The 25,958-nt window shown below is 38.2% G+C and overlaps 1 protein-coding gene across 1 annotated transcript in view; it reads right to left on the bottom strand.

Annotated features, from left to right (window-relative positions):
- Positions 1–254: 254 nt before the first annotated feature.
- The window catches only part of LOC128860909 (ecdysone-induced protein 74EF), a 38,986-nt gene continuing 13,282 nt past the window's right edge, over positions 255–25,958 (bottom strand). Inside the window, exons 3-5 of the mRNA XM_054098704.1 lie at positions 7,300–7,502; positions 3,004–3,552; positions 255–1,165 (exon numbers count right to left, since the gene is read on the bottom strand). Of these exons, the coding sequence (XP_053954679.1) occupies positions 512–1,165; positions 3,004–3,552; positions 7,300–7,502 (1,406 nt within the window). The 3' untranslated portion in view covers positions 255–511. The remainder of the gene's footprint in view (positions 1,166–3,003; positions 3,553–7,299; positions 7,503–25,958) is intronic.

Here is a 25,958-nt window from a genome sequence, read left to right as displayed (position 1 = left end):
ATTTTTATCGTTTGTGTGCTAACTAATTTGAATACATATTCGTGCTATGAAATCATATGTATGTTTGCATGTATGTATACATTTATTTGTGATTATTTTTATTTTTTAACTGTAAATACATATTTGCCAACTTACAATTAAGATAGAAGTAAACAGTTATAAATATCATATATAGAAATATGAAGTTTCGAATAATATCTTTACATATAAGTACATATCAATTTTATAATTTTGATCAAAAATTTTGTGTTTTGGATACTGTTTATTTGAACTGAAGAAGACGTTCCAGAATTTTGTCCGAAAAGGCACATATATTAACTTTTTACATGACCACTGCAAAGATCGCGTACTCATGCGGTACTTGTTAACATGCAATGTATTTTGATTACTGCTAACATATACTCGTACATACATATATATTTTTGCAACAAATTATTTTTGAAAATATTTTTGAAGATTGCTCATTATTTGTATTCGACGCTTTCCGGTATTTTACACAAATCATTGCATTTCAATAACCGTTACAACGTATTCCACCAAAGCCACCATTCAGGCGCCCATAAGTGTGACCCATCCGATCGTACGCAGAGCCATACGGAGATCGCGCATTCAAAGACATTTCGTAAGACAATGCCGGAGACCCACTACTTGAGCGTGCGCCGCCGTATTCGAAAGGCATGTCGTAAGGAGAAGGCGCACCTCGCCCATACAGCCACATATCGCGGAAATTGTTGCTACTATTAATCGAATATGGATGCACTTGGCCTCTGTAATATGGATGAGTGGGATGCAGGTGCGGATACGAATGTGGGTAGTGCGGATGAAATCGCTGCGTGTGGTAACTACTATTATCTGAATACCTGCGATTAAAGTAATCGTGTGCCGCATATGGTTGTTGTTGTTGTGATTGTTGTTGTTGTTGACGAATTTGATTGTGCTGCAAATGTTGTTGTTCTTGCTGCATTTGTAATTGGTGTTGTTGTTGTTGCTGTTGCTGCTGCTGTTGCTGCTGATGAATTTGCTGCAATTGCTCCTCGACATCGAAAGACTCGTAGCTATCGTTGAAGCTGTGGCAATCAGGCGGACTGAATAGAAATGTTTCGAAGAAGCGACCGATTTCTGTTGAGCCAAAAGCTTGCTGAAATCCGGGTAAGGGTGTCATATCCTGCATTAAATTTGAAACGACAAAAAAGAGTTTATGTTTAGTGATCAAGTAAGTAATATTCATAAATATGTCAAAATGTTTTTTTTTATACGAAATAATTTCAAAAATATTTGGCTTGGTCAAATTTCGATCTTGTACGTTTATAAAAAGAATCGTCCCAAAGTCGACTGAGATTCAAGGCGTTTTCGGGAGCAATTTCAATATTGTTGCCATTTTTATCAAATTCCACATACGTACACCTGAATGTTATGAGTTTGAAGCACGAAGTGGCATGAAACACGAAATGGTAGACAAAGTTTTTCTAATAGCAGTCGCTCCTCGGTAGACAATGCTAGACCTCTGAGTGTATTTTCGCCTGGGCAAAGCTCCTCATAAAAAATCAACTGCTGTTCGGAGGCGGCATAAAACCTTAGGTCTCTCCATGTGTAGAAAAATATTAAGACATACACCTCAAATAGGAGCAGAAGCGCGGCCGAAGACCCATAAAGGGTTTAAGCGCAAAATTAATCACCCTAACGTAGGTTCGAATCCCGGTGAAAAATCAAAATAAAAAAAAGTTGTTTCTAATAGCGGTTGCCTCTCGGCAGGCGATGTTAAATCTCTGAGTGTATCCATGAAAAAACTCCTCGTAGAAAATATCTGCCGTGCGGAGTCGGCTTGAAACTGTAGGTCCATTTGTGGAACAACATGAAGACACACACCACAAATAGGAGGAGGAGCTCGGCCAAACACCCAAAAAGGGTTTACGCACCAATTATATACATATATAAGCTAAGCAGAAATAACTGGGGGTCACCTACGTAAACGAACATGCTCTTTGCTGTCCAACTAGTGAACTTCACACACATACGACTCTAAAGCATCGCATGCAGTTACAATGCAAGTGGGAGTCGACTGCTGTGAGAGCGAACAGATCAGTTAACAGTAAAGAGCAATTAAGTGTGAAGTTCACCTTCATCCGATTAGAATTGGTTAACGGGACTTCTTTTCAAATGGACCAGCTTGAAGATGACTACGATTGCTAGCTTTGCTAAGCTTACAAGATTATTGTTAATTCTTTTGTTAAGAAATAAATATTTTACAATTTTTGTAACGGAAGATTTATAATTTTTGCAAATGGCATCGTACGTCAATCATATTTGACACAGCCTGAGTATGCACACAGGCAAGCAATGGAGCGTGTACAAATGATCAAGTTTCGGTGTACATGTATCCAAAAAGCTTTCAAAGTAGGGGAAAGTGAGATAGCCAAATGACACTTCATTTTTAGGGGAATTTGTACTGGATACATTTTTGCCTGTAGTGAGAAAAACAACTGATCGCAAAGTAAAAATAAACATGAATTAAAATTTGCGAATTGAGTCAAAGTTCTAAATTTCAATATGAATTGTGATTAAAATGGAGAATATTTTAGATACAATTTATTTGAAGTGATATATTAAATAGGAATCGGCTAATGACATAGAGGTGTGTACTTCTGATTCACAGTCTCCAGTGACAGTTGCTGCAGTTTCCAAAATTCAAATCGGAAGCATTGAAGATATCTTTTGTATTTGATGCTGGTACTTCTTGGTTATTAATTAATTTGGCAATATATGCATATGTAATATACATAAATTGAGGGTAACAAGGAAAATATGAAGAAAGCTGTAATTGCCATAACAACACAATTGCTAATGCAATTTTCTTCATCTGACAGCGATGATGGAATGAAACAAATTATTTGTGAACAAAATAAAATCATGTGATGCTAAGCTCGTTTTTTTGCATTTTGTTTGATTTATTTCTTTTTTAATATGGATTAATATGCAATTGGATTGAATTGAAAAGTGATTTACCCGATTGTCTTTATTGCTTTCCCCCACTTCACCGCCTTCAATATCTTTTTGCCGTTTTCCAGGCAGGTGAGTTTTCCTTTTAATTTTTCTGCTTTGTATCAAATCACTTTCCATTATTCGACTTTTATTGGTGCGTATTGTGGCAGCTGCTGCTGCTGCCGCTGCCGCCACCGCAGCCGCCGCTGCAGCAGCAGCTCCTGTTGGTGGTTTTAATTTCGTTGATGGCAGTGCAGTATACGCAAACGCACCCATAGCATGGACATCGTTTGCTGTATAATAATCGACCGGAGAGTTCTGTGGTGGGGCTGGTGGCACGGGCGGAGATGGTAACTCTGGATGATGCAACTGCGTATGCTCAAAATGCAAACTATGATTTGGAGAGGTCGATACTGCTGACGCGCTGACTTTGTCGCTATTACCGAAATTCGTTCTCACATGTACGGTGTGTGACATGATTTCTTCTGGCTCCATTTGCTGTTGTTGCTGTTTTAGTGGTAATTCTGTCGATTCTTTGGACTCATTTGTACAATCTGGATTGGTCGAAGCATTCTAAAAGAAATAAAAATGAAAGAAACGAAATAGAATACATAGTTTCTTTATTTTTATTTAAAACTAAAATAAATTTAAGAAAAATATTTTTAAAGAAAAATCAGTACAAAAATGTTCAATTCATTCTAAACCATTTTATTGATTTTGTTTATTTCGAAAAAATCGGTTGAACGGGGCAGAAGTTGCTACTCTGCAGCGCCGCCTGGTGGCGAGTGGCAGCAATGAGCATATTCTACAAACCTTCTCCGTGGAAAAATACATATATATACCAATTTTTATAATAATCGGTCCAGTAGTTTTTATGTTCATCGAGGACATACAGACAAACATTCATTTTTATATATAAAGAAGAAGAAGATATAAATGTTTATCCTGCTATGAGGTATCATTAGAAACGTATTGAAAAGTAGAATCGGAAAATATAAGTATATTTATGTTTGAAAAATTCCTTATTCCCAGAAATAGGCGTTCAAAAGTTAATTAATCGACAATGAGCTCTGGAATGAATACAAATTGTTCTTTCAAGACAGTAGGTCAGGTAGTCAGTAGGTCAAATATCAGTAGGTCAGGTTGAACGGCTGCCCATGCAAGAGCCCACTCAAATGCGTCCATTGTAATACCATAATACAGAAAAAAACAGAGGGGAAAACGGAAGAGGGGTCTTTGGATTAGAGAAGGCTGACGATTGAATGACACTTGAGGTCCTTCTACTCCCACACTTCACGTAACACCTGACTCCAGCTACACATCAACATGGATTGTTTAGAGTGCGCAGTACCACCACAGCACTTACCGTCATAAACACCCAGGAAAACTGCGAGCTTAACCAAAACCGCCCCTACGAGTGAACTGTCGCAGTAGTGTTGGACCTGTCAAAAGCTTTCGATACAGTCTGCCATTCCACGCTTCTAATTGATATTTAACAGTCGACCCTCCCGCCGGGACAAAAGAGGTAATCATCGAACTACATATCTGTGTAGTCGTTAATTTGAGATCACAGCTCAAAACAGAGGAGGATAAAGCAAGGTGTGCCGTATGGCGGTGTCCTTTCACCCTTGTTTTTCAACTTCTATATGTCGAAGCTCCCAAGCCACTAGAAGAAGTTTCATTGGTCTCCTGTGCTCAAGATTGTTTGATAATGGCGTCTGGCTATGACATTGGAGACTTGTGTTCCAAAGTGAACGTTTATCTTGACGGCTTTTCTCGATTTTTTTACTGTGAGTTATCTTAGCTTCCCCCACCAAACCCACAGCGACCCTCTTTACCACCTGGGCCAAAGATGTCAAACTACAGTTAAATGTGAAAGTCGATGACACACCAATATCGACCGTTAACCACCCAACAATTTTGCATGTCACCTTGTACAGTGTGCTCTGTTTCTCTGCGCCTACAACTGCAATTGTCACTAAGGTCCAAAACCCCTACAAGCTCCAATCGCTAGCCGGAAGCACTTGGGGCAAAGGCAAAGAAATGATGCTGGCTTAGGAATCACCTTTACAGACATTTGCCTAGAGCTTGAGCCACCTTCCAGGTGAGTCAGGAAGCATATTTTCTACTAATGCGATGAGATTGTGGACCAAACCCGACTGTAACTACTGGATCCATCAGTATATAGGCACACATCAAAAGACATTCACGGGAGATCCGTACCACCTTCCTAAACTCCCGACCACCAAGTGGCATTAATGGAATAGAACTGATTCATACTTCAAAATTGGATTTATAATTTTGTTATATCGCCAAAATGTAACTTTAGGCGAGACACCCGTCTTTTGCTGATAGCGCCGCTGCACCCATAAAAGGCGAGCCTTGGCTTCCTAATCAGTCCTGGTCTGAGTAAAATATTTTATAAGGAATTTCCCTGAATTACTCTAGTTTAAACAAGAACAGAGTCTAATATCAACATAAACTAAATAACTAACAAAGCTCAGTGACAGGGAAGCACATCCGTTTTTTTCTAAGGTAGCATGCAAATGAATATCATCACACACTTACAAATATTGTTGTTGGGCATAAAGGAAGCGCATATTCAGAAAAGCATCAATTTTCAATGCCACGCTGTTGCATTTCTGCGAACGTAAATGACGCATCTAAGATTCATAGTTTATGGTTTGTATCTACGCACCGTAGCAAAGAGATGCCGGAGAAGAGTTGAAATTGCAAATTAAAGGTAAAAGAAGACAACAACATAAAACAACGAGCCTTGTAATCGAAACACTCCCACTTAACGCAGCTGCCGTTAAATAAAAAAACCACTCAAACCAATTAAGCTTCGCGGAATATGAGCGAAGCGCGGACTGTTGCTTCGAAGAATTTTTGTGAACGATGTAATATGGAACAAAGTTAGCGATAGTTCCAATGAAACTTCAGCTACCCTCTCATTTCTGCTAGAGCAGCTGCCTCCTATTAATTTCTTAATTTTGGCTGCCGCGACCTTCGGTCTTGCTAAAAGTATGTACTATAGGCTGATTTAGTACCGGTTTGATTTGAATTTGATTCTCTTACACGCTCTACAGCTTTCTCTTTCCATATGTATAAGTACATATGTAAGTATAAGTTTCCTACACGATGTACAGAACACAACATCATTCTTGAGTTTACGACTTTTCTCTTGATTTTCGAAGTACAAATTTCTCTTGATTTTACAAAACAAATATACACACATACATATTTACATAGTTTTCAAGCATGCCGCCTTTTTGTTCATACTCAATGACCGCGTGCAACGGTTTGCGGTAACTGATAAAGGGCATGAGAAAAACCAAAAAACAATTAAAATCATAAGATATTAACATAAATAAACCTTGATGGAGCTTGATGTAATATTTCAGCGCCCAGCCACACGTCACGCCTTCCTAACCACAGAATGCGTACCTAATCAGATGTTTTTCTTAATTTATACATATCGAACCTTCATTTCCATCTGCTATCATAAAATCCAGCAACGAATCATTGGGTATCAGACATATCACGAAAGTATCATCAGCATGGCACTTTTCAACGAATGCCTTTGGCTAGGCTCACAAAAATGCGCTCTTGCTCTACTTTTCGAGCTGCCGAACAGGCACATGCGCATTTTTTTACTGTACAGCGTTTTTGTTTGTGTACCTACATATGTACATATTTTTTTTTTTTTTGTTTTACGTACGTTTTACTCATGAAGTTCGCTGCTTCTATGCACAATATGGAGTATATGCATATGTGTGTATGTATGTGTGTTGGGGAAATACATAAAAAATCGGGATGTTGGAGACGCATTGAAATGCATTTAAGTGGAAGGGGAAAGAAATGAGGGCAGGGCTGTGAGCTTTTCAAAATTTAAAAACTGAAACAGTTAGATCCAATTGGTGGACTGTGTTTTTCATAAAGTTAAAGTTAGGTGCGTAGGTTTCTTTTATGACAAGCTTAGGTTAGGTTGAAGCGGCTGTTCTGTGGGACACTTGGGAGACTTGTCCTTATCAGTCCTACAACCAGTATGTGCTATTCAAAAAATTTTGAGTACAGGTATTCCTGATATCTACAGAACTGAGATCTTCCAAGTCATTAAAAAATTGTCTACCTAAAATATTAAACCTGCGTCTGGATAGAGCAGGATCATGTAGCAGATTTGCCAATTTTTATTCGAGTTATCGTGTCGCAGAGAAACATACAGATATAGCTAAATAGGTTGCTCTCCTTATTCTAAGTAACTCGAGTAATTTTTAGTTACATATAAATATTTGCGTATAAATATATTTTAAAACTTACCATCTGCTCATCTAAGCCCATGGACTTAAGTGATTTCTTTGTGCTATTTTCTTCTGGAAGTTGTGCTCTGGTACTTTCAGCTGCTGCTGAATCCACTGGAAAATATTTTGTTGAACCCAGAGGTGTACTCGAATGGGCTGGCCTGACTTGTAAATGGGTGACAGGCACTGCATTTTCAGTATTATCTCTGTCTCTTATATCACCTGTAAATATGCGAATCATAAATAATAAATGACTTAATGAAGCTCACGCTAATAAACTTATAAGGTTACGGGTAGTCAGAATTTTCAAAATACAGGGTGGCTGATGAAAGCCGCTACCAAAAAAAATTTAATAACTTTTTTTCTTTTTAAGTTATCTGTTCCATTTTTGTTTTAATTTGCAGATTGATCTTTAAAATTTATTAAAATGGATAACTGGGACACGCAAACAAGAATTTGGATAGTCCGCCGCTATCACGCACTGGAGTCCGTAGTTTTGGTACCGAGAGAGTGCAGGCGGATGTTTGGTGGCGATCCCCCGAGCAGATGGACCATAATGAGACTGGTGAATAATTTTGCTGAGCAAGGAACAGTCGCAAGAAGGCCTTATCATCGAAACCCACCAGTTCGGACGGAGGAAACGATCGCTGCTGTAGCTGCAGCTATACAAAGCAATCCAAGGGTTTCAACAAGAAGCTTATCTGCTCAACTTGGTGTCAGCCGACAGTCTTTGCAAACAATAATGCACAAAGATTTAGACTTATTTCCCTACAAAATTCAAATGGTTAACAAACTGAATGCAGCAGACTTGCCGATTCGCTTGGAATTTTGCCAGAAGATCCTGCAAATGGTGGAAGAAGACCAAAACATGTTAAACTGCCTTTTCATGTCTGATGAGGCCCATTTCGATTTAAACGGCTATGTGAACAAACAAAATTGTCGAATATGGAGTACTTCTAGCCCACAGATACTCCACGAGACGGAATTGCATCCTCTTCGCGTGACAGTGTGGTGTGCGGTTTCTTCACGCTGTATTGTCGGGCCTTATTTTTTTGAAGAAAATGGTCACACCGTTACGGTTACTGGAGACCGTTATTTGAAAATGCTGAAAGAATTTTTCTATCCAGAACTACGCCGAAAGAGAATTCCTTTCAACTCTGTGTGGTTTCCACAAGATGGGGCAACGTCTCACATAGCCCAGACTGTTATGACAGAGTTGCGATGAAAATTTCCCAATAAACTGATTTCAAGAAACTCCGAATTTCGTTGGCCCCCCAGGTCGCCTGACCTTACTGCACCTGACTTTTTCTTGTGGGGTTTATGTAAACAAGAAGTTTATAAAACAAAGCCAACAAATTTGGATGAACTAAAACAATCCATTCGGGCAACAATTGCGGCTATTCCTGTCGCAACTCTCAAAGCAGCAATGAACAACTTTTTACTAAGATGCCGCACTTGTGTCAACGAGCATGGGGCATTTAAATTCAATTATTTTTAAAACTAGTTAAGCTACATTTAATAAAATTTAATGACCTTCAACTTGAAAAAAAAATAAATGAATTCCATACACTAAAAAAGAAGTTATTTGAGTTTCTTAATGTAGGAAAATTCATCAGCCACCCTGTATTGGATTTTTTTTGCATTTTCTTAAAGTAAAGGGTGGTTAAATTTCTAGGGCCGGCGTTGATTTTGAATAAAATACAATTTTTTAGGAAATTATGATCATTTCTCTTTATTATGATAATACGGGTATGATTCAATTACGTGTGAAACAAAATATCGGCCAAATGGCAGCCGCGGCCTCGGCGGCACACCTCCAAGTTTTCGATGACGCTGAGGCATAATTGAGGTTCTATGCCGTTAATGTACCGAATTATCTCATCTTTTAGTTCTTGAATTGTTGCTGGCTTATCGACATACACCTTTTCTTTCAAATAATCTGAAAGAAAGAAGTCCAACGGTGGCGTTGACGTTTAGGTGTGGTTCACATTCAACATCGGCCCTTGAATTTAAACCAATTTAATATCTTAAAAATATTGTGAGAAAATTCGACGTGAATCCGAAAAATACTTTTCGAGTTATTCAACAAGCAAATTTCAGCCTGCTGATTTCAAACGTACTCCAAGGATGATAGATACCAGGTTTGCTCGTTAGTTATGGTGAAAAAAAAATTTTTTTGAGGGGAACTCTGGATTCTACGTCATTCGTTTTGTGTTTCACAAAATTTAGCTTTAGTTTAGTGAAACACAAAACGAATGACGTCGGCATATCCGACAAATTCGCTCAGAGCCGAACAACGGTCTGCTAAGTAGTACACCTCTAAAAATCTTTTCAGCATGAACGTACTCATATACTCGTCTAATCAGTCGTTATTCCGACGGTAACGAAGTAAAATGCGCAGTGGTTGTGTTGATTTTTTCGTATATTAACAACACAATCTCAGTCTTGTCGTAGACAAACCGCTGTCACATTCACTGTTAGTTGATTCCTTCAAAATCACATAGAGTCGGTTAACGGTCTGATGTTGGGCACATCTTCTGAATTCTCTCCACCGTGTACTACATAACAGTAATTACCTAACAGTAAATCGGGCTAGGACAAGATTGCACGAGGACACCCCATTTGCAGTCATTTCCGTCTCACGCTAAGTATCAGATAAATACCGTCAATTCTTTATTTTAGGCGGCATGGCTTTGGCTTTGATTCGTGAATTCTCGTGCTCTGCATCCAAATTTTAGCTAATAGAATTAAAGTTCTATCACTGGTACAATAAAAAAAATCGTTCCTAACAACGCGTGCCGTTTGTACCAGTTCGAATATAGTTATTTTCTTAATTGCATCTCCATTCTCACTAGAGTATAAGAATATATAATAAATACACAAAAATACACATTTCAACACCAGCAATTTATTGACGTTCTGCTATTGACATTGTTGTCAATACGCTTCGTTCGCGTTATTGTTTACGCTTATGGTGATACCTATTTGTGCTTTTGCTTGATGCGCTTGACATTTACCCCTATCAAGAGTCTACAGTACATAGTGAAAGCTGCCTTTACTTCCCCTTTTATTTTATTATTTCGTTAAAGTTTTTTTATGACTTCGCAAAACGAAGAGGTAACTCATGCCCGAAGTAATACAAATGGTTATGCATATCGCAGTACCGCTATTTTTATTATGCTTCTCTTCCAACACTAACACGATAAAATTAACTCGAACTAACTTTTTGGATAAATTCTCAATCATAAAGCTTAACTGCATGGATCCTTATTAGATTTAACTTGCTTAAGTTTATGACAATGCCTAACCATACGCAAAATTTCAACTCAATCTAAAGGGTTTTCCAATAACAGGTGTTATTTTGAATTGGATTGCGATAACGAGCGGTGATTAACGATTTTTTATGGCCGGAATTGGATGGTATTGATCTGGACAACGTTTATTTTCGACAAGACGGCGCTACGTGCCACACAAGCAACGAGACCATTGATCTTTTACGGAAAAAGTTTCCGGACCGAGTTATCTCTCGAACAGGTGATCACATTTGGCCACCGAGATCTTGTGATTTAACATCTTGTCACTTTTTTCTTTGGGGCCACGTGAAAGAGAAGGTCTACGCCAACAGCCCAGGGTCGATTCAAGACCTCAAGGATGGAATTCGTGAGGCCATCAAGGACATAGGGCAGCCACTTTGCAAATCAGGTATGGAAAATTTCATGAAAAAGATATTGGCCCTTATTATGAGCAACATTCGATCTTCGACTGTAGTCGAAAGTGCTGATCGAACGAATTTTCATTTGGTATTATGGTGCTCATTCGCTGAAGAATAGGACTATTGTGAATTTCGATCGCTCGACGCATTTACAATAGATAATTTTTTCTCAGCTGATACAGCAAATCAAAATAAAAGAAAAAGCGGTTGTATTTCTAAATTCTTAGTTAACAACGTTTTTAAAAGTTAAAAAAGTATTTTTTGTGAAAATGAGAACAACGGAGTTGTGGTTCGACGATTCATCTCAGTGTGAATAATGTAAATTTTAGGTTTGTGATCATGGAATGAAAATAACTTATATAAATGCGAAAAATCCAGGAGCTACTCATGATTCTATTTCTTTCAACATGTCGCCATTGAAAGCGCATTTAGAGGAGCAGCATCTCAATGGTCGTCGCAATACTTGGCTCCTCGGTATGTAATAAATACCAATTGAAATTCCGTTTTTAATAATTTTTGTCTATCTCAGGCGATGCTAGATACGCTCTAAAACCATATTTAATGACGGCGTTCAAAAACTCTGAGGAAGGGTCTCCACAAAGGGCATACAACAAACAACATGCTAAAGCGAGAAGTATCACTGAGAGAACAATTAGAGTCTTAAAGATGTTTGTTGCAGGCAAGAGCTCTCCACTATTCTCAAAAAAAAGCAACACAAATTATTTGTGTGTGTGCACCTTTGCACAACATTTGTCTGCTTTACAATGTTCAACTTCCGGCTGAAGAGTTATCCGATGAAACCCTCAACGATGATGCTGGAAATATTGAAGTGGAGTCAAATAAGGGAGAAGCAGAAAACATTAGAAATTAAATTCTTAGAATATTATGGAAAAAACTAAAAAGTATTAAATAAAAACCTTTACTCCATAGTTTCTTTTTTATTTTTGTTATAACTTTTCCTTATTCAAATATTCGTGATTCAGCAGCCCATACCTGCCAAGGGAAAATAAAAATGTATTTCTACAAACATCACAAAAAACCCATTATCAACCTTAATCCATTTTGCTGCCGTTCTAACTGGTGGTCCCAATCAATTCAGCTCTGTTGTAAACTCCTCCCATTTTTTTGCTGCTTGAACTTTTGTGTAAATCCCTTTTGCGAATTGTGGATTCTCTTCCATTAATGCGATCAGCCTTTCTAATTGCTGTTTGGTACTCACGACTTTCGACCTGCATAAAATTAACAAAATTAATATATGTTCATTATTTGGCTACTATAAAATAATAAATAATCGCAAACAACTTACATTTTAACTAATTTTCCCACAATACGCTACACAATCGAAAGCAAAATTGCATTCGACTCTAAATTCGGTAAACAACGAAAATTTCGATAGAGTTGCACCGCTCATAATACCAAATTGACATTCGATTTTCGATCTTCGACAACCAGCGAATATCGAAGATCGAATCTAACTCATAATAGGGGCCATTGTCCTGTAAGCGTGGTCGTGGTGGTCATTTGCCTGATGTTATTTTCCACTATTAACGGCATACCTTCCTCTTTATAAGGAAATAAACATCCGATCATTTATATTAAAAAATAGCATTTTTCTTATTGGAACCCCTTTTATAAACGAGAGGTCGGATCATATACGAGGGCGGTTCAATAAGTACCCGTGTTTGATGACAGAGTGCGTTCCTGAGGGAAGTTGGTGTTAGCATCGTGTGCTGCCATATATGTATCAAACGACGGCAAAACAAATTTCAGACTGATTGATAGGTTAGGTCCTATTTTTGGAGGGGTTGTTAAAAAAATGGCCGGAACGTTGGGAGAAGTGTATATTTCTAAAAGGAGAGTATGTTGAAGAAAAAAAATTATTTGAAGAAATGGGGTCTTCATTTCTAACACGCGTACTTATTGAACCCCCTCGTAAATACAAAATTTCACATAATTACAACTAAAAAGTGGAATAAAATTTTCCCACGATGAAGAGGCATGGCGGCATCTTTTGCGCATAAGGAGGAAGAATATTGCTTAGAGGGCATTGAAAAAATAATCTCCAAGTATAACAAAGTATTGAGGTTATGGGAATTTATATTGAAATATACAAATTTGCTTTGAATTCTTTTATTTAGTGTTTATATTTGCGGCACAAGCAGTTTGAATTCGGGAATATTTATGTTTTATTAAGAAAAGGGTTTTCATGTTTACCCCCATAAAATATTTTTTTCTGCTATCTTCATGGAAGTTTCCATCGAAATGAAGGGTTAAATATAAAATTGCACGAAGTCTATTAAAATGAGAACTCTGTTGGCAGGAACAGGGCACACGACAAATTACACGCAGCTGCGTATATTTGCGTATATGAGTATGTATGTAGGCACACAATTTTGTGCATACTTTTCGCATATTTGTTAAGCAAAAATCAAGTAATTTTCAATTTACCCAAAAGCAAAGTTGAAAAGGCCAAGAGTGTATGGCGAAGGCAAACGATAAAGCAAAAGCGGCTGGCCACACACCTTATTAGTAAAAACTTCTGCTCTATTCAGGATACTACAAAAACTTTCTTTACTCATACCATTTCATGCTGCTTATTTACTGATTCATCACTAAAACATTTCATTGAGCCGAAAGAGAACATGAGCACAACTTGTTGCACAACGTGCCTTACAAATCGTGCTTTACTATCTTCATGCACGTTTTATTTTACATACATCCGTACATATAGTACATACATAGTTTCATTGTATTGTACGTGATTATGAGTGTATTCAAACATGACACAAAATATACAATTTATTTACATTTTTAAGTGCATGTGAGCACAAACTTGTTCAAGTGATAAGAGAAAAAGAGCGCAAGAGAAAAAATAAAAACAGACGAGCGCCTATCGTATTTTGCAGAAGGAGCTCAATTGGGGGAAAAGTAGAAAACCTATGCGGATAGCGCGCCTCTCAGTGGAGGAATGCTTTCGGGCTAGCAGATAGAATTTATTGAGCGCATTTTGCGAATATTTCCCATTGAGCCACGTACAAACATACTTTGCTGTCTAAAAGAATAGTGCGCATGCGAGTGTACACTGAACAGCGTCGTCGAAAGAGAAAATTCGATTATTTTGTATGTATTACCGAAATAATGCTGAGTTTATTATTCCGATTTAGTAACAAATCCGATATAAAACATGCTTGGTACGACGGACAGAGTTAAGTTTTTTTTATTTATTTATTTTTAACAGTTTATCGTTTTTGCTTTATTAACAGATATCTTAGCGAACTCTGTATTTAATTTTGCACAAATTTCGAATTTTTTTTGGCGAAGGTATCGACTTAATATGTACATACAGTGAGTCAAACAAGTTTAAGTACACCTTGTTATTTCTTACAAACACTAAGAATTATCATAGTTATGCTAAAAAAAACTTCATGCAATATCTTTGTATCATTAAAAGAGTACATTGTTGTCATGAAAACCGGTTTTTTTGTTGTTCCCGTTATACATTTTAGATTTAAAATAACCCTCAATGAGCGCTAAAATTACGCAAAAAAAGTTTAAGTACAACACGCAAATATGTATTGTTGCTTTGTTGTTTTTGTAAAAATAACGGATTTAAATTTGTTTGGGTTTTAGCAAACAAGTGTAGAAATGCGTTTGAAGCATTTTATTATTGATAATTTGTACATTTGTATACAGGCGCTAGTTCAAAGTGGACGAAATGGGAAAAGGTAAAGAAATATCGATGGAAATAAGAAAACTGATCATCAAATTGTATTTGGAAAAAAAATCATTGCGCGAAATTGGAAGAATTGTTGGAAAAACACATTCTAGCGTACAAAATATTATTAACTTTCACAACAGCAAAGGAAATGTGCAAAAGAAACCACGTTCTGGTCGTCCAAAAAAAGTTTCCGAACGGGAAGAGAGATATATTTTGAATGCCATCAAAGCTGATCCCAAAAAATCTGCTTCAAAAATACGTGGTGAATTGCTACAAGGAACTGCAACAAGCGTCAATCCTCAGACCATTAGAAATGCACTTCATAAAGCTGGTTACAATGGAAGAGTTCCACGTAGAAAACCTCTAATATCACCTATTAATAAAAAAAACGTTTGGATTTTGCAAAGGAGCACTTAGAAAAGCCAGATTCCTTTTGGGATAACGTATTATTTAGCGATGAATCTAAATATAATATTTATGGACCGGATGGAGCGACAAAAATATGGAGAAAGCCTAACGAGGAGATGCAGATAAAAAATTTAATACCGACTGTCAAACACGGTGGCGGTAACATAATGATTTGGGGGTGTATGGCGGCAGCTGGTCTGGGTAAAATGGTCTTTATTCAAACTACTATGGATAAGCATTCATATCTAAGCATTTTACGCAGCAACCTTAAGCAAAGTGCAACGCAATTGGGGCTCGATGAAAATACATTTCTTTTTCAGCAGGATAACGACCCCAAGCACACGTCATATTTAGTTAAGGAATGTCTCCTTTACAACTGCATACTCCCCCACAATCACCGGACCTAAATCCCATTGAACATGTCTGGGATTTGTTAGAAAAAAGAATTCGGAAACATAATATAACCTCAAAGGGATCGCTTAAAAATGCGTTATCAGAGGAGTGGGGCAAAATCGCAGAAAATGACACTAAAAGGTTAGTGAAAATCATGCGTAGACGCTTACAAGCTGTTATCGATGCAGGTGGAGGACCAACAAAATATTAATTTATTCCAAGTTTTTTGTTTTTGTTCTTTTTTTATTGGAGGTTGAATTAGTTTTAAAGGTGACACACAGATAGCGTTATTTATCACTTTATCGTGTTGGCAATACTGAATATATATTCATGACAAAGCCTCATCCCTAGGCTTTGTTTATCAGTATCTGTCATTTCGCTGAAGTATAAACAACGCAGTGTTTTCGTGCTCCGAGTATGTCAACTTTCGTGCCGTCGAAACGCAATTTGCGGGAAGCTTTGCTTTTCTGCTTCAATTTGAAAAAAAATACAGCCCAAGCCCGTGAATTGCTGCAGGAGGCCTACCCAGACCATACTCCGTCGATTTCAACATGTGAGTACTGGTTTCGACGATTCAAAAGTGGTGATTTTCACACCGAAGACAAGGAGCGTCTTGGGTCCCGTACGAGTTGAAGCTGCGCGACGTCGAACGGCGATTTTTTACGTGCGAATTGCTGATCGAGCGACAAAATCGGAAGGGTTTTTTGCATCGGGTGGTGACTGGCGACGAAAAATGGATCCACTACGATAACCCAAAACGCAAAAAATCATGGGGTTTGCCCGGCCACGCATCAACGTCGACGGCCAAGCAGAATATTCACGGCAAGAAAATCATGCTCTGCATTTGGTGGGATCAGGTCGGCGTCGTATATTTTGAGCTGCTCCAACCGGGCGAAACAATCAGGGGGGATCGTTACCGACTGCAATTGATGCGTTTAAGCCGGGCATTGAAAGAAAAACGGCCGGAAACGGTAAAAAGGCACGACAAGGTTATTTTGCAACATGACAACGCTCGGCCGCATGTTGCTCAACCTGTCAAAAAATACCTTGGAACGCTTGGCTGGGAAGTGTTACCCCACCCGCCGTATAGTCCAGACATAGCTCCCTCCGATTATCATTTGTTCCGGCATATGAGTCTCGATTTGGCGGACCAGCGGTTCTCCTCGTACGAGGCTACCAAAATATGGGTTGAGTCATGGATAGCCAAACAGCGGCCAGAATTTTGGAGAAACGGCATCCGGAAATTGCCCGAAAGATGGGCGAAAGTTGTAGCTAGCGATGGCCAATACTTCGAATAAAATATTTTGTACCGTTTTTTCACAATAAAGCCCCAAATCTTCGAAAAAAAACCTTTAAAACTAATTCAACCTCCAATAATATTATTTATAAAGTGTACTTAAACTTTTTTTGTGTGAAATCACGATAGTGTAAAGTTTTTTGTTTATTATTTTTTAAAGCTGTAAGAATGAATTGAAAAGAATGATTTTATGTTCCTTACTTTATTTACAATGTGAAATATACAAGCTCTAATAAATTTTTATGTAAATTGAATGAAACATATGAATTTTTTTATCTGACTGATGTGTGTACTTAAACTTTATTGACTCACTGTAGATATGTAACAACATTAAGCTGATTGTTCAACAACACGTGGATCCTAGCGTTGCTCACTCATCGCCGATTTCGGCATTATAAAATTGTTTTTTCTTAAGCTCAATAGTTGGTGGAATGTGATTTTTTCTAATTTTGGAAGGTTAGCTTAAAGACCCATTTTTGTAAATTGTTCAAAAGCCCTCTTAAGCTGGGTATTAAAGGGTTAATATGTTCTACAAAAAGATTCCTTGGAAAATTTCGCTGGATGTGCTCAGTGTCTTTGATAGCACCTATGGGTTAAACGTACTTGAAAAAATCCATATAAATATTGCATGAGTTCATTTTAACTATACCAATCTTCCATACATACATATGATTACCTGTGTGTATGCACACAAAAACAAAATTGAAAAATAAAAATCAAAAAAATAATAACTGAAAATAATAATATTTGTTTTGAAAATTTTTAACGAAAAGTATTTTTTTTGTAATGTGTATATGTTAACTTTAATGTATAAAAATCTGGCGTTTTTTTTTATTTTAATCATAAATATAGTTACACATTTGTTTTAGTTCATTTAAAAAAACGTACATAAACAAAAAATCTTATCTCGGGGTAATCGATGTTGCACCGATATTTTACTTTAAAACAGAGAAAACATCATTGCTACTCCACCTCTATTCATTTAAAGGGGATTTAAGAAACATAAGCTGCACTTTTTATTAAAACTTCAACCGCTGCTTACCGCACAGGCGAATTGAATTTGAATTCGCTTTTTATAGGGTTAGGCCATTTGGTTATGAATCTACAGGGTGCTCGAAAAAAGTTCATGTATGTGGTGCTGGTGTATGATATAATGTTTTAACACCAAGTCAACCACTATCCATTCGGAACTATTGTATAAAAAATAGTAAAAAAAATTGTTAAAAAATTGTAAAAAAATTGTAAAAAATAGTAAAAAAATTTAATAAAAAAATCAACAAAAAATATTAAAAAAAAAATGAAAAAATACACCTTATAAAAGATTTACGCACACATAAGTAGATTACGTTCATTTTCACGCTTAATGGTCTAGACAGTCGTTGGCGGTAATCGGGATTAACGACTTAATTCGGAATTCTCTCTAGAATTAAGCACTACTTATGCGGATTGACAACTAGACTTATTCCCATAATTTAACTCGATTAGGGAATTGTTCGATGGCAACATTGCCGAAAAATGACGGTTAATATCTCTTGTGAGTGAAAAATAATGAAACTTTTAAAGAGAAAAACAAAAAGACTGAAAACAATCTTTTTTTTCCTTGTTCACTTCTCTCGAGCGCATAGGGCCTCGACAAGACTCACCCTTGCGTTGGTTTCGTTAATCTAAAAAGAATAATTGCAGCAAGCAAATTCTGGAACAATAAGATGAGTCCCATGAGTGCATTTTCATTTCTTATAAGTTCATTTTCCAATTTCGAATGGCAAGCAGAAAGTAACGTTCAACCTGAACGGAGAGGATTTGAGATGTTATGGATGTAATGCTAGTTTCCACTGATGCATTCGAAATTTCTTTAATTATTTTGATATTGCGGAGCAGTTTGAGAAAAAGCAATTTAAGATTTTTTTAAAATAAATTATTATTTTTTTAGTATCACGGCAGCTAATACCCGTATTTGTCGCCTACGATCCATCTTTTGCTGACAAAACTATCCAATAACAAATCAGCTGTTCACTAATCCGCGTAACAACCGTCTGTCACACTACAATTTTAATAAAAATTAACTGCGCCAATAATCCCGATTAACGCCGCCGTCTGTCTAGGCTATAACCCCCGAATCTGTAATATATGAAGCAGATTAATCACACAAAATGTCTCTCTCTTCAATTAGTAATTGTGAAATATTCTCAGATTATTTCGATAACTTTTCTGTGTCCAACCTAGCTTTGCTAAGGAAAAAGAGAAATGTGAAATGTTTAAACAAAAATGGACACCGTCAAGATCAAGGGTTCATAGAGATATTATCAATAAAATATTGACATCCAGCTCCCGAAATTTTCCACATTTCTCCTAGAATATAAATAATATCACTGCCGTATACCCTAGCACGCCATTAAAAAAATTATTTATTTTCTTACGTGCTTCCTTTGCTTGTTTAGGAATAACAGGTCCGCTCCGATCGACGTACCAAGTGGCGCTGGAAGTGATCCTACATATTCCACCCATTGAAGGGATAGCGGCCAAATCTCCTTTCAGTATTAAAGCAGCAGGCATGCTGAAGGAAAACACGTACGTTTGCATGCATCAGTTCTACTACCTGTGGAACACTTGCAAGAAGCAGCGAAAAGAGGCTATCTGGTTCCCAAGTTAGACCTGAACAAAGACTATAAAATACGTATGCCCCATAGAAAGGATTGGCAGGCCCAAGTTAAATCAGTTGATGGTGGTCACCACTATCCAGTACACTAGATCGGGAACAATTATCATGAAATTGCTTCTTTAAGCTCCCAACCTGGTGTAGCGTCTTCCAAGCTGAGATCTACGATAGACAAAGTAGCAAAAATGATAAAACTAATGGGCATGCCTCCGGGAAACCTTTCGATTTTATTGATACTCAAGCAGCGATCAAGGCACTTGCCTTAGCGCGCTTCAACTCAAGATGTGTTAAAGAATATAGGATGCCTCTCTCGTTTATCCGACAACGCAACACCATACTTTGTTAGGTCCCCAATCACTGTGAAGAAAAGTAAAAGAGCGGATGAGTGCGCAAAGAAAGGCTCGGAGCTTGACCCTCAACGAGTGGACTTAAGCATTTCTCTAAATGAGTAATAGACTGCGATTGTAGTAGTCTCCAAAGCTCTCTTGTCACAACAGCCAAAGGCAAAATGTTTTCTTGGATTAAATAGATCCACTACCAGCGTCCTCCCATTATAACGGGTCACTGCCCTATTGGCACCTTAGCCAGTGGTATAGGGGTATCTCACAATAACTTCTGCAAGAGTTGTGGAGATGAAGAAGAAATTGAGTCTGTACAACACCTCCTCTGTGAATTTCCTACAATTCAAAAAAGCCGTGCCAAATATCTTGGCGATTATTTCTTCGAAGACCTGATCTTAAAAATATCTAAGTGGTTTAAGCAACTTGGTTCGGGGATGCGGGTATCACAATGGGCCTTAGGGCTACCGAGTGTCTTGTCTTAGACGAGTAACCAGGCAGCATACTTCAGATGCGAGCGAATAAAAGATGTATGCAGCAGTAATTTCATTGCTACTACGCCGTTCAAAACTATGCCCTTGAAGTGAAAAATTAATATGACTGATGAATGAAAATTTAATGTCAAAAATAACGCCAAGATCCTTAAATTCTTGAAGAGATTGCAAGATTCCTCCAGAGAAGCTGTACTGCGTGATTTTGAAAAGGAAACCTGGACGCATTTTTAATATTTAAAGAAAGATGTGATCTTAAGCACCAAGAATCCATCTAATTCGGATTGGAGTTTCATCACATCTGCAGTATTCTTAAGGAATGAATAAATCTTCAGATCGACGGCGTATAATAAAAAGTTGGCGAATGAAACTCAAGAACAAATGTTATTTATAAAGGGAATAAACAGCAATGAACCCAAGTACAACTAGCAAGTACAGCACTCAGACACAAATAAGTCCATTGTACTGCACTCGGATTGCCTTTTAATTTTCTTTAAATCTACTCGACCTCCTGTAGAGTAGATCTTGTGGTGCCAAGGAGCCAAGGTTGTCGCATCTTAACACATCAGTGTCAAAGACCTCAAGCCTGATTCGAGCGAAGGCGGGGCATATGCACAGGAAAGGGTCCGCCGTCTGATCCTCTTCTCCATAAGCTGGGCAGAGTACAGTGTCTGAGATGCCTACGTTTTCCAAAGTGGCCCGTCATCAGTCCAACCAACTGCTTACATTCCCTTCGGCTTAATGACAGGAAGATCTGCGACAGTCAGTGGTCAGACATGACAGACAACATCAGTTTTGTTCATCTGCAGCCTCTCTCAGCCTGCCAGGCTCGCTTGCGGGTTAAAGTAGCCCGTTTGCTAACCGTGGCTTTGATGGCTGCAGAAGGGAGTGCAGAACGGGCTCCGGGCGAGAGAAGTTGGCCTCAGAGCCTGCCCCTGCTCAAGAGTCGAAGATCTCGTTACCCGCGATACCCAAGTTAGCAGCAGACTATTATGTGTACCGACATAGTTCAGCCTGGATTTACAGGACTCGACTACCCTTAAAGTGGGGTTGTCTAAGGCCAGCTTGGCTTCGCTGCAGACTCTATAGATCTGCCTCTCCATCTGTTTTCCACAACAAAGTTCATCTTCTTTAACAGCATACACCTCCGCCTGAAGCACAGATGCATGCATTCAAAGAGTAAGGTGCAGTTTTGTACCGCTGGATTCCACGTAGACCCCAGAGACCCAGAATGTTACCCGGTGCTATGCCAGAGGTGGCGCAAAACGGTTCAGATGCAAGGTCATCGAGTGTGACAATGCACCGCTTTCCACTCAAATAGGATTTAACCCATTGCAGAAAAGTATAGTGAAAACCCAGGCAAGCGAGCTTGTCCATCAACACCATGTGTGAAATTTCTAGGCTTTAGAAAAGTCGGTGTATATGCAAACAACTCCGCACCCAGAAGAGAATGCGGAGATACAATACTCACTGAAGACAGCCAGATTTGTAAGTGTAGAACGACCCGCTACCGTATTGATTCGGGGAAATTGAAGGCTTAATTTAGAGATACATAGATTTTATCTTTGATGACGCATTCAAAAAGTATGTACATACATACATACATAGTTGTATGCACTTCATACCCAATAATCCAAAAAGTGCGCAACGTTTCCATAACGAGTCGATCACATTGGCTAGGCGATTTGCGCAATAGTCGTAGTGGGTTGCCGGTTTGATGGCAAACTGTCATACGAGTTTGTGTATACACGCATATTTATGTATGTATAGGTGCATGCATACGCACTCAAAAAATGGTAGTGGTAAGTTCCAGCAAATATTGATTAACTCTTCATGGCACGTCATCAGCAGAGTAGGTGGTAGAGCTCAGTTGAATGTGCATAGATGTGTGTACAAGTACTTTTTTTTATGATATTTTGCAAAAAGGCGTGGAGAAGAGTGCGTCTTTAGCCAGCTGAAAGTGTAGATGGTTATCGACGTACTCATTGTATGTGTTTGTGTGTGATAAGGTCTCTAAAAGGCTCAGTGTGGTGAGCATTTAAAGCTTCAGTTGCCCACCAACGTAGGGCCCATCCGTACCTGCCTTTTGTAGTGACGCAAATTTCATACTCGCGAAAAAATCGCTGAAATCAGCTGTTCTTTTTACTCTGCCTAGAGAGAGAGAAGGCAGTCAGCTGATACGGTTTGATGTAAAACTTTGCTCGCTGCGGATTTCTGCGGATATATCTACGGAGACAGAAAAATTATATACTTGTATGTTTTTCACATGTCAGTAGATACGTTCAGCGGCTTTACGTCGCTGCGTAACTGAGGCATAAGATAGGAAATCTTCATTAACCGCTGCATGTGTTGGATGAGTCAGCGGAAATTACTTACGCCTTGTTTTATGTCACATTCAGCATCATGAAGAAAGTCTAAAATTATTCTATCTATGTAGTGTTTACGCAATCGAACAGCCAAAAGATTCGCTTGAATAATGAATTAGTTCCAATTCAAGTAAAAGAAATGTTTAACGTCTTAGCGACATTATTTTGTATGTTTTGTAAATGTGTATGTTACTACAAAATAATGATTGGTCAATTTTCAACTCCTTTAGCAGGGGAACTATCAGGTCAGTCCATAAGTTCGTGCGTATTTTACCCATAATTTCACTTTTGTACGATTTTTGCAAACAAAAAATTATTCGCGGAATATAACGGAACTATTTATATTTTCTTTGATATATTGCGCATTCAACAAGTGATTTTAATTGCGGATGGTGTTGCACGTGTGTTAACGTGTTGTTAAAAAATAAAATGGAATCTTCGAACGCGTATAAGAGGCATGTTTTATTTTTTTTATAAAAGTGGTAAAAATGCAACAACTGCTGTTGCAGAAGTAAACACTGTTCACGGAGAGGATATCGTGAGTGTGAGGACTGCGCAAAAGTGGTTTTCAAAATTCCGAAGTGGTAACTGCGACGTGGAGGATGCCCCGCGCGCTGGTCGTCATAAAGTCTTTAACTCCGACGCCTTGCTCAAACTCGTGGAAGCTAAGCCAAATTTGACAGTCGATAGGATAGCTCAGAGGTTAAACTGATCGCATGGAACAGTTCACAAGCACCTGGTTCAGTTGGAAAAGGTTTCAAAGCTGGGAAAATGGGTTCCGCATAGACTTTCCGTCGCCAACCTTCAGCAGAGAGTCAATGTGTGTTCTCAGCTGCTGCAACGGCTTGAAAATGAAAGTTTTTTTAACCGTATCGTTACTGGTGATGAAAAATGGGTTCTTTACAATAATCCCGTTCGCAAACGTCAATGGTTAGATAAAGATGAAACACCAGAACCGACCCCTAGAGATGGCCTTCACCCCAAGAAGATTCTCCTGTCTATTTAGTGGGATGTGGCCGGTATTGTTTATAATGAACTTCTGTAACCAAACTAGACGATAACTGCTGATTATTATTCCCATCAGCTATCAAACCTGAATGAGGCACTTAAAAACAATCGACCGTCTTTAGTGAATAGACGCAAAGTTTTGTTTCACCACGGCAACGCAAGGCCGCATACCGCAAGGCAAACATTAGGCAAGCTGAACGAGCTCAGATGGGAGCTAATGCCGCATCGACCATACTCTCCGGATTTTGCACCTTGTGATTATCACCTTTTCCGTGAACTTAAATCCCATATGAGTAACAAGAAGTACTCCTCAAAAGAAGCTATAAAAAGGGACATCGAAGCGTATTTTGGCTGCAAGGACAAGCAATTTTTTGAGCAGGGAATTAAAAATTTGCCTAAACATTGGGAAGACATTGTAAATAATGAAGGAAAATATATTATTGATTAATAAGTACTTTAAACATCTTTTTTATTAATTTTAAAACCACCTTTAAAAAACGCACGAACTTATGGACTGACCTGATATCTCGAAAAATATTCAAGGAACTCGTCCAGTAGAAGAATTTAAGTGGTTATATACAGTTGAAATTTTAAAAAAATCGATTTGTTTTAATTTTTATATTCTTAATGTAAAGGGTTTTCCAATAAGAGGTGTTATTTATATAAAATATCAATGGTTTCATTGCTTGTGTGGCACGGTGCGCCGTCTTGTTGAAAATAAACCTTGCCCAGATCAATACCCTCCAATTACGGTCATAAAAAATTGTTAATCATCTCTCGATAGCGCAATCCATTCACCGTAACTGTTGCCTCAGCTTCGTTTTCGAAAAAGTCAGGTCCAATGACTGCGCCAGACCATAAACCGCACCAAACAGTCACACGTTGAGGATAGAGAGGCTTTTCAACAATAACTCTTGGATTTTCTGAGCTCCAGATCCGACAATTTTGCTTGTTGATGAAGCCTCATCACTCAAGATAATTTTTCGATGGAATTCCGGACTATTTTCACGCATTTCAACGATCCAATCAGCAATGACACGACTTTGTTGATGATTGACCGGCTTGAGTTCTTGTGTGAACTGGACTTTATAAGCCTTAAGACCCAAATCTTTATGCCAAATACGTTGTAATGACGTTTGTGGAATGCCTAATTCCAAAGAACGACCAGAAATGAACAAACCTGGCTTTTCTTCCACACTTTGGGCTACAACAGCAATATTTTAGATTTTCGGCTGTTCTTGAGCGACATGTACGGGTTTTATGCTTCACATCACTAACTTAACTTGTTCCAACAGCTCGAATTTTTTCACCAATTTCTGTATTGCGGTCCGACAAGGTGCTTCACGATGACAGAAAAATGTTCACGAACCGTTGCTGCCAAATTTTCACCATTTTTATAGTGAATTTTATTAATTTCAATGCGTTGTTTAAGCGTTGTATCGTTCCATTTTTATTAATGGCTTAGTTTCGACTTGTCAAATATCACAAAAGTGACATCTACCGGAATAGCGGGCTATTCAAAATAAAACCTTTTATTGGAAAACCCTTTAGGTATCTAGTTTTCGGTCCCCTATATACACCCTGTGCATTAGTCCGGGTCGATTTGTGGGGAGGCAAAAAAATCGCCCATTGCTCTATGAAAATCATCTTCTAGGGATCAAAATAAGAAACTTTGCCGAAGGAACCATGCCTCTAAAACGAAGTCTGATGTCCCCCAATTTGGGTCGAACTTTTTAGTTTCTTTTCTCATGTAAAGGCCAAAAATGGTGATATTTTGAAATGATTGTATGGGGAACCCCCGAGGGGAGTTCCAGGGGGTGTGTCACTGGCATGGGTGGATCGGCCGTCCAAAGTTAGTGGGGGTCGGTCATACATTCGGACTCGATTGGAGCACTCTAAATGGGTCAAAGTGAGATTTTTCGTTCGACCCAAATCAGAACTCGTTTTAGAGGCAAAGTTTCTTATTTTGATCCCTAGAATACGATTTTCTCTGAGCAATGAGCGATTTTTAATCGACCCGCCCTACTGTGCATACATACATATAAACCCACCACTGTTGTGCACACCAATTATTTCCAGTGTAAAGCTGCAATGTAAATAGTTAAAAAAAAAAATTGCGTTCCTTTCATATTTTTCTGTCTCTACACTTTTCTGCCATTGATTTTTTCGCCACATGCATCCACCGACACAGACTTTATGCTTTTATGCTGTACTCGTATATTGAATCCAGTCTGATGAGGTTGACGAGCTCCTCCTTTTTTTGCAAGTGAATTTTTCAGGCCTAGTCGATT

Source organism: Anastrepha ludens, chromosome 4 (assembly GCF_028408465.1).
Source record: "Anastrepha ludens isolate Willacy chromosome 4, idAnaLude1.1, whole genome shotgun sequence".
Lineage (NCBI taxonomy): Eukaryota > Metazoa > Arthropoda > Insecta > Diptera > Tephritidae > Anastrepha > Anastrepha ludens.
This window is presented reverse-complemented; position numbering and strand designations above follow the sequence as displayed.